Raw genomic sequence first — 9,773 nt, 5'->3', positions numbered from 1 at the left:
ATCTTTGTCAGTAAAGCTAAGGAAAGGCTGAAACTGCATCCATTTCATCCGATATGAGAACATAACTAAGTACAGCCTCATTTTCACAATTAATTATCTCAATAGGTTAAACTTACATTTGAAACATCAATATTTGAGCCTGAAGGAACTTCTCAGCAAAGGTATAAACAGGCGCAGTCAAGTATGAACAATCTGGTTCGGCTCTTGTGGGGAGAAGATAGTACGGACCTTCAACAGGCTATACAAGACGTGCCTCATATTGTTATGTTCCTCGCAACGAAACTGGACTCTGAAACATCTAAGGATGAGGTATGTGGCTAAATAAAACTGAAGATGAAAGGTGCCAACAGCAACTGCTGTGCCTTTTGATGTAAAACCAAAAAAAGAATAAAAAACCTTGCTAACGTCCATTTTGTCAGAAATAAGGCCTGAAATTCCAGGGAAAAAAAAAGTTAGCATCACTGCTGACAAACTCTAATTGGACTTGAAATCACTTCAGTGCTGCTGAATGTCTTTATGTAAAGAGCAGGCTAGAGGTCTTAACGGGCAAAGCAGAGATAAACTCAGCAGTTCGTTATTGTCTCTCAGATGCTCACTGTGATGTTTTTAATGTGCCTCTCAAACTTCAACTATGAAATCCGCCTAGTCAAAAAAATTTTCCCCAGCAGGAACTGTTGGCAGTCCTCATACATAAGTACTTTTCCTTTGTCCCATAAAGCTTCCTTTCACATCTCTCTCATTTTTGTGTTCCTCAGAAGAGTTTTGCCGGTGTACATATAACCCATTGTAAGCTCGCGTAGATGTTGTTCGTGGTGTAGCCATAGCTACAAATGCTCCACTCAGACTGCAGGGAAGACCCGGAACAGTGTGGAGGCCTGAGTTTGGCCTCTTGCCTGATCTAAAAATGACAAATGGAAGAAGTGGACTTTTTAGGAACAGACGTTTGGAAAAAGACTCTTCTGTAAATTCTCCTTAGATTTAGCATAGTGCCCCAATGATCTATATTATCACATGAAGCACAAGTTTTGCCAGTCCCCAGGCACTGGGATGGTGGGACAGTGATGGATTGAGGACCGGAAGACAGACGTTTTGCTTTCTCTCCCCTGGAATTAATCCTTAGATCCAGTCAGTGCTCTGTCCCTTCTCTGAGATGTCTTTATTTTTTTGATACCATTTTTCAACTGAAAGAAGTCTGCATTGCTCCGTGCTGATGTGTAATAGAGAAAAAGTGTTACAACTACACATAATGGAGTTTGATTTTACTTTCTAGAGACAGGGCTGGGAAGGAGAACCCTAGAAAATTACATGATGTCATAATACCATGTAAAAAATACTGTGAAGTTTGCAGAGTCAAATGAAAGATTTATAGCTACTTGTGCAACTTTAATTCAGCCCTTTTGTACATACGCAGCGTGACATTGTCTTTAAGTATTACGTTTTTTCTGAAAGATGCCTGTCTTGTGCAGAGGACAAAATGGACAGATGATAGTGTATAATTAAGACTTATTAGGCAACCATAAATCCAATACTTCATAATTCTGGAGTACTTGACTTTGCAATATAAATCATGCTCCTCTAACATAGTATTTTTAAGGTAATGTATGCTTCATTGTGTGTCGCAGCAAGATACTAACACTGCAAGCTTAGGTTTGCAGTTCGTTCCAATCCTGTTTGATACTACATTTTTTCATGGGAGGTACCTTCAGAAGAAATTAGTTTGTAGAAGTGTCTCTTGTATTTATTTTTTTTTAATAGCATTGCAACTAGGCAAGGTCATTCTGTGTTCTTTTTCCCATCCAGAGACTGCTTCCATTAAAACATGCGATACTGCTGTATTTTTCTGGTTTAGTATTTCCCAGTAATAAAAACAAAAAGAGCTAATTTAACTGGAAATTAGATAAACTTAAGATGCTTTTCCAAAGTTCACTTACATATTGCAAATAGTTGTGGGTTTTTTCTTCAAATTTAAGTTTGTAGTCCAAGACTGCTATGTTGTGTGGACATAACAGCTATGGACAGTTGCCGTAGACTTAAAGACCAATGTTTTCCTGATCACTTACATAAACTTTATGAAATATTACCACAATAACTTATTTCAGGGCCTCTGGCTCCTCTGTTGGTAGGTGAATAGATATGCAAATGCCTAATTGTGATTCCTGCACTTCAGAGTAAATGGAGTACTGCTTTCTTGCCCCATTATTTCTTTATACTCTTCCCAAGAAACAGGATTAACTCTGAATGTTGAGCAGAGGTGAAGGAGGGACTGTAATGCGCTTGTTCTCCCTTCATACCATGGAAGAATTGTTTCCTAGAAGTCTTGGCAGTTGTGCAGCCCCAAATAGTCTCTAATGTTGAGAGATGCTTTGCTGGTCTAATCCAGATCTTTGTAACATTTCTACACAAAAGAATGTAGCCTTCTTCAAGGCGTTCGTCTGTAATTTCATTTGGTGAACAGTAAGTGACATTTATTCTGTAGATGTACTGTTCCAGATTTAATTTCCAGTGGTACTTCAAATCAGCACTGCCGTTATCCGCGCCTGTGCCATATTGCACAATAAAAATACAACAATCTTTTACTGAGGTGCTTTACCCATAGCCAAAGGAGGTGTGGTATGCCGATCACATCTATGTAAACAATGGCAACTAGAACTAGGAACTAATTCTTCCACTTGTGAGCATTTGGCACACAAAAACGGAATTAATGAGTTCCAAGACTTGTAAGCTCTATCTACAGTACTACTCAACTCTAAAGGAAAGGCGTATTAGAAATAATTTAGCGTGTGTGCGTGCATGTGGGGAGTGTCCCGTGACAGTGGTTTCAGTGAGTGAGGTTGACTTTGTCTTTTTATGGTTTAGTCCAAGGTAGGTGTTACAATTATACCTTATTTGTGTCAGCGTACACTGAAACATCTTTATGTGATTGACCTCATTTTTGTGATACCATGTTTTAAAAGGAGTAATGTTCATATTCCTCCTACGTGATAGTGTTACTGGAAGCATGTGTTTAGCATACATGCAAAGGAGCTGTTACCGAGTAGCTGTTGAGATAGCTTGGTCATACAGACACTGACTTATACCTTCTGTAGCGTTTCTCTCTGGTTTTATAATTTCTGAATTAATCTTTAAGAATTCATAGTTGTCTCTTCATCTGTTGTTTCTTTGTTAATCTTACATGAGATGCAATTTAAAGCATCTAATATCAGTGCGCTGTGTTTGAAGATTATAGGAGGTCTTTAGCGGGTCGGCACCATTTTGACAAAATTTTTTCTAGCCCTTTCTTATGGTGTCGAGACTGCAATAATTTGGGTTTTTTCAAATGTTATTTAGGCTCAGTTTGAGAAATTAGTTAAATAAAAATACAAAAGGGAAGCTGTTTAGATACTCTGTCCAAGTTTGGGGTTTTGGTTTGGGGGAGGGTTTACACTTTTTAAGAACTGAGCTACTTGTCATTTATTAACTCGGTTGTCATTGGCCTATGAACTTTTGCCTTGCTTTGAAGACAGCTCATCTTGTATGGCGGTACGTGCTGAACCTTGCTAACTCATTAATATATACATAAGATGCAGCTATGACCTTTTGTTACAGTTGTCTTTTCTTTCCCTGGGAAAGTGTACAGATAATTCGCAAATGAATTTTGTGTAAAGGCCCTGGTTCATAGTGAGGAGGAATAAAAAAGGCTCTTTCTGCCCTTTGTAGAGCTGTAATTAGAAAATGGCAGGTTTTTTCCAGCTGAGAGATTGATTCAAGGAAGAAAAAATCCTTGTCACTAATGAGTATTTGAAAATACAGCTAATTAAATTGGATAAGAATAAAGAGTTTACCAGGTCCTTCTGCAATGAAGCTTTACATTCTTTTAATCTTGATGAAGGAAAATTTTCTAATGGGTATTGGCACTGGCTGGATGTGGTTAGGAAAATAAATAAATAGGAAAGTTAATCACGTCTGTGCTTCTTTTGTTTGTGTAGAAAGATAATTTAGTAGGCTCTTTACATTGGATATGCTTAATATTACCCACATTATTTCTGGCCCATCATGATTTGGCAGAAAGCAATAAATGTGGGGAATCATGTTTGCTTATTACTATATTGTTATGGTTGCTGAAATAATTAATATTTTTGTAATGGCTCCATAACACATTTCTTTTAAAGGACTGGTTAGAAAAAGAAAAATAATTTTCACAAATATTTATCTCTACTGATGTTCAGTTTCCAGATCACATCTGTAAGAGTATGCTGACACAGATGGTCAAAGGTTTGGTGATAAAATTGTTACTGGTGTATAAGTTATATGAGTATATACCTCAGTTATATTTTGTGCCATACATGTAAAGCAATTAAGTAGTTTTCATAGTTTCATTGTTGGTTTCCCAAGAACTGTGTGTTTGATGATTTAAATCACAACTTAAATATTGAAAGAACCGTAAAAATACAGGGTACTTTAAGCTGTAAAATGCGGTGGGAATACTGTTTGTCATTTTATATTTCTTCGTATAATAATGATTCTAAATAAGTCCTACTTTTCTCTAAAATAGAAAAGTCAAAACTGTCAGAAACATTCATCTGCATTTTAGAAATTTCCAGTATGCCTGTGCAGACAACCGCTTGTTTTGATACCATGTAAAAGTATATGATAAAAGCTTTCATGTTAAAAAAAAAAAAAAAAAAATTGGTGCCAGGACAAAAATTTGTTATCTTGCTTTCTGTGGGTGGGGTTTTTTTGTGATTTTGGTTTTGGTTTTGCTTTGCTTAACTAACAGCTAACTTTCTTCACAGCAAGAAATTCTGTATCAGTACCCCATATCAGAAGCATCCCAAAAACTGAAGAGTGTGAGAGGAATATTTCTCACACTGTCTGACATACTGGAAAGTGTTACTGGTACCCAGATTATCAGGTAAAAGTATTTGAAATATAATGTATTACTACTTTTATTATATGATACATATATCTATAGAAAGACACACATGGGTCACGCATCAAGTCCAGCCAAAACAAGAGTGACTCTGGCTGTTAGACAGTAATTTTTTAACTAGAAGTTGGACTGCTCAGCCTGGATGTACGTTGATTTGGGGGAATTTCTTTGTCATGGATGGCAATGACTAGGATTTTTAGTTCAGTGTAGTTGGTTTTAGATCCCTTCTTAGATCTCTTAAAACATCCTCATCTAAACTGGGCTTCTGTGGCACTGTACTGTGGCAGACTGGAAATTCTACAACACCTTCAATCATATTTTAAAAATTTTCAAAGAGGATAAAATGTAATTATGTTAAATTCATGAGTGCCTGGTACTTTTAAATTAATTTTATTTCACATTCAGCTTGCAACACCTGAAACATTTTTGTATCCACAGACCAGGACTCTAGTAAAAAGTCTAATAAAAATGACTTCTGAGTTTTTGGAGCAGCATAGGGGTGGTGGAGATATGTCAAGAGATTATTGAATATTTAAAGGTAGAGGATTTTTTTCTGATGGAATAATTAGAAGTGAGCTAGCAGGTACCACTTTTCAGTGTCACACTTCTTCCCATTACGAATTAATATATGAATTTACATCTCTTGAGAGTCTCAGACAAGATTTTCTTCTACGCATCAATGCCTGTTGTGTGAGACACAAGACCTGGATTAGTATAAAAAAGCCAAATGTAAGTGGGATTTCAGGCCTGAGAATAGAGAGTGCAAGCATTAGTGAACAGCATTGGCAATAAAAAGGAATTCCTCAAAAGGCAAAAAGCCTACTTGATATATTTAAGTTGGGTTTTCCACTGATAATTTTTTCCTTAAAAGGAGTTCTGGATGTACTTTTGAATATTTTTGCTTACCAGAAAATAAATGCTGGTTAATTTACTTTTATTTGCATTTGTTTCTCTTAATTTATTTTTTTTTCTCAGACTCGTTGGTATCCTGCTATTTTGAGTAAGAAATTTTAACACTGTCCTTTAACCATGCTTATAACTTTCTAGTTAGTTTCTAAAAGCCACGTTACTGATGTAGTGATCAATAGGAATGTGGATTGACTCCTTTAGCAGCAGGTATCAAACACAAGCTTTTGATCTTTTGCATACACTAGTATTTTAATGCCACGCCACTGCAATTAGCACTGGGGGTATGTTAACTCCTCTTAAATGCTTCTGCATTATTAATGGCAAGTCTCCCATATAGAAGCATTTTTGGACATGTCCAGATTTTCAAACACATCCAAAAGTCCATTGTTTGATGTTCTATACCTATGGTATCATCAGAAAAACAATACAGAAATCCATGATAATGTAGATTCACCTTTCATGTTAAGGTTCTCAATTTCCCGTTTTTGAGTTCTGAAAATATAAAAGCACTTCTGCTGGTCTCTGTGGACTGTCTCAACTCTTCAAAAAATAGAACAGATAACGCCTAGCTCTCCTATGAAGCTTTTCATGTCAGAAGAGTAAATTATGATTATTGTGTCTGCACATGTATTGTGTATCTTTTAGGATGGGTATGTTTATTTCTTTGTAGTTAACTGCATTATAAATATATAACTTGTTTTGTTTGGAAAGCACTTTTGGTTACGTGACGGATAAAAATTTTCTCGTGACCTGCAGAAATACTAAGGTATTTCTTAACTAATGAGATGCTGCTATTGTTTTATTCGGTACCATCAATTTTACAGTATGAGTAAATCAGTGAAGCAAGATAATCATGGAGCCATATTCTTAAAATGAAGTTCTTGAATCTTTTAAGCTTAAACTCAAGATACCCTTTTTTCACTTTGTAGCAGTGCTGTTACTTAAAATTTGTAGCACAATAGTAAGAAAGGTGGGGTTTTCTGTAAATTTAGTGTTCAAGATATTTACCGACCTTGGTTTTAGCAGCAACCAGTACATTTGATCTGATAATCTGGTGTGTAATGTATGGTTTACTGCTAATTAGAATATTGGGTCTAATTCCGTTTATTGTTCTAATCCACTTTATTGTTCAAATGAAAGTTGTCTCTGTCTTTCTGGGATTGCTGAGCTTTGTAGAGCAATTTTCTGTCCAAGGAGATAGCATGAGAGTTCAAGCTTATGGTTATCACTGAGGCAACACATTCAAACACCTCTTGGGCTTGTTTTCAAAACATGTGGGGACTTTTTAAATGATTTTGTGAGCGACTATGTTCAGAACATTCATTGGTACCTCCGGTTACCTCACTGAGATCTGAAATGGCATTCATTTTCTGAGTTGATTTTGTTAAAAGCTTGGGAGATATATGCCAGGAAGAGTTTTAAAGAGCATCTGAATCATTTAGAAGATGACTGTGGTGCTTCAGCAGTGGTTGTTCATCCTTTTTATTTGTATACCTGAAAGCATTGTTTCTACCGGTGTGTTTTGTTTGGAGTAGAAATCAGAGAGTCTTTGAGTTCTGCGATGATGACTATAATTACCTAGCGCAGTTACATGCATGTGATTATGCATGAGCGTAAGACTTTGCATATAAAATACATATAAATAAATCTGGCTTATAAAGGTGGTCTTTTGTAACATCATAATGTTAACAGAAGTACTTATTTTTTCTAGTTCCTCCCTTTTCTTATGCGAAAAACTGGTTCAAGTCGTTTACTGGAAAGAATCTGACAAGTTGCTTGTAATTGGCCTTCCTGAAGAAAAGTGAGTTGCAAATAAAAGCTTTTTCTTTCCTTTTAATTTTATTTTGTTTCCTATTCTGTGTCCTCAAATTGTACTCTTCTATCAAAAAAAGCAAGAAAGGGAGGGCTGACAATGTATTCTTTTTACTGTAACTACTTGCTATACCTGTGATTCCATTTTTTTGATTGACTTTGTTTATGTGTTTTATATAGCCATTGTTACAGCTTCTCTTTAATTTCCTCTAAAGGGAATAAGGTCTCATTAGATCTCATATATGTGTAGGCTATAAAGCAGCCATTTTCAGCATCTGAAAAAGTCAAGTTCCGATTAGAGACTACTGAATAACATCGGTAATATTACATATTTATGTGTTCCAGGAGGGCTCCCGCCCCGGCCCTTTACTACTGTGTCTGTCGTCATGGGCAAGTCACTCAAAGGATTTATCTCATACAGTCCGATGAATAATTTTTTGTTTGCAATATATCACTAGTTAATGCAGCTCTTCAGAAGACGCCTGTGCTTATTTATAGTAAAGATGCTATAGGTGTGCATTTGAATTTTATTTTTTAGTGTGCCACTTTCTCAGCTGAGGAACATGATTGAAGATGTTGTAAGGACCTTGAAATTCATGTACAGTTCTTTAGACAGGTCAGTTCTTTCAAAAGCTTTTTCTTTTCAGTCACTAACTTTTCATCGATGCTCACTGAAAAAGACAGCTAGTAGCATTCATTTTTAACGCTTACGTGGAATTTCTTTGCATGTTCTTTTACACTTGCACAATACAACAGGATTATGTTCTCCTTGCCTTTTTGTTTCAGTCTTAACACTAGTTAAGACGCTTTTTTAAAGCGCCTTTGTTACTTCAGAAAGTTTCGTCCTTGATTAGGTTAAATCATTCACGTAATCTAAGGCACTGTGGATGTCAACAGCACTCTGCAAATGTTATCCTTTGTGTTAAAGCACTGTCTGTGAAACGTACGTATGAATCAGTGTAATATTTTTAATAAAGTAAACACTCCAGACTTCTCAACTTTATTTGGCAGAGTGACTGTCTTTCTCTGCATTTGGAAATCACCCAGAAAATTTTCAGTCTGACTGTAACCTAAATAAAATTGCCAAGGTAGGCTATTCATATGCTTCCATTCAATTCAGCATTAAAGTGTGTGTGCCGTAGCAAAAAGCCTAATATTTGTATTCATTTTTCTGTGTTGAACAGCATAGAAAGATTGTTCTAGAAAGAACAATCTTGCATAGTGTCAGGCCTTATCTTTTTCTTATAACGTTTTGTATGTCGCTTCATGACACGGAGCAACTTTTACTTCTAATCCCTGCAACTGTTTAAATGCATCTCAGAAAAAGCTTGGCTCGAATCTGAGGTGTAAAGTACTCGATTTTGATTGAAGTATTGGAGACCATTTGGAATAGTAGATTCCAAATGGAGTAATTTGTGTCTTCTGAAGAAAATAAGATCTTTTACACATCAAAAATAGTTAACTAAATTATTAAAATAAAGACAAAGAATAATCTTCATTTCCAAAAGGATGAAGCTGCTCATCTTAAGTTGCTCTAAGACATCTACTATAATGCTATGCTGCTTTCAGTAAGGCAGTTTTTCCTTTGTTTGTAAGTACTGCGTAGATATTAGCATAATGGGTTTTTTCATGTTAAAAATGAATGTTAAAAAAAAATTCCAAACTAGTATCGTGCTGTAAAGAGACTTCTACAGCACAGAGGGTTATATAAACAAGCTGCAAGTTTCTCAGTGTTATTCTAACTTGGAGTTCATGTTTGTTCAGTGCTTTTTGCCAGGTGGAAAATGTTTCTCGCCTGGATCATTTTTTCAACCTGTTCTTCCAGCGTGCGCTTCAGCCTGCAAGGCTCAAGTCAAATGCCAGCCCCAGTGCTCAACGCTATGATACCTGCAGTGCCTTATTCTTAGACAATCTCCCAGGCTTGCGCTGGCTGACGTTGCCTCAGGAAATCAAGGTAATGCCACGTTCAGGTGTGCTTTGCCCATCCCAGACCACCCATTTTCCTACAGGATCCTTTATTTGAGTTTGGAACTATGCAGTCATTCCCACGGGAAACAGATTGCTGTTATGAGTGTAGTTTGGTAACATTAGAGTTATCTAGGAAGAGAATATAATGGCAAAGGTATTAAACTTTATTTAAAAT

The 9,773-nt window shown here is 36.2% G+C and overlaps 1 protein-coding gene across 1 annotated transcript in view; it reads left to right on the top strand.

The window, feature by feature from the left end:
• The window catches only part of INTU (inturned planar cell polarity protein), a 42,943-nt gene that overhangs the window by 17,021 nt on the left and 16,149 nt on the right, over nt 1–9,773 (top strand). Inside the window, exons 3-7 of the mRNA XM_009891429.1 lie at nt 106–309; nt 4,773–4,891; nt 7,530–7,619; nt 8,169–8,246; nt 9,395–9,584. Of these exons, the coding sequence (XP_009889731.1) occupies nt 106–309; nt 4,773–4,891; nt 7,530–7,619; nt 8,169–8,246; nt 9,395–9,584 (681 nt within the window). The remainder of the gene's footprint in view (nt 1–105; nt 310–4,772; nt 4,892–7,529; nt 7,620–8,168; nt 8,247–9,394; nt 9,585–9,773) is intronic.

The sequence above is a fragment of the Charadrius vociferus genome, unplaced genomic scaffold (assembly GCF_000708025.1).
Source record: "Charadrius vociferus isolate BGI_N301 unplaced genomic scaffold, ASM70802v2 scaffold159, whole genome shotgun sequence".
Classification (NCBI taxonomy): domain Eukaryota; kingdom Metazoa; phylum Chordata; class Aves; order Charadriiformes; family Charadriidae; genus Charadrius; species Charadrius vociferus.
This window is presented reverse-complemented; position numbering and strand designations above follow the sequence as displayed.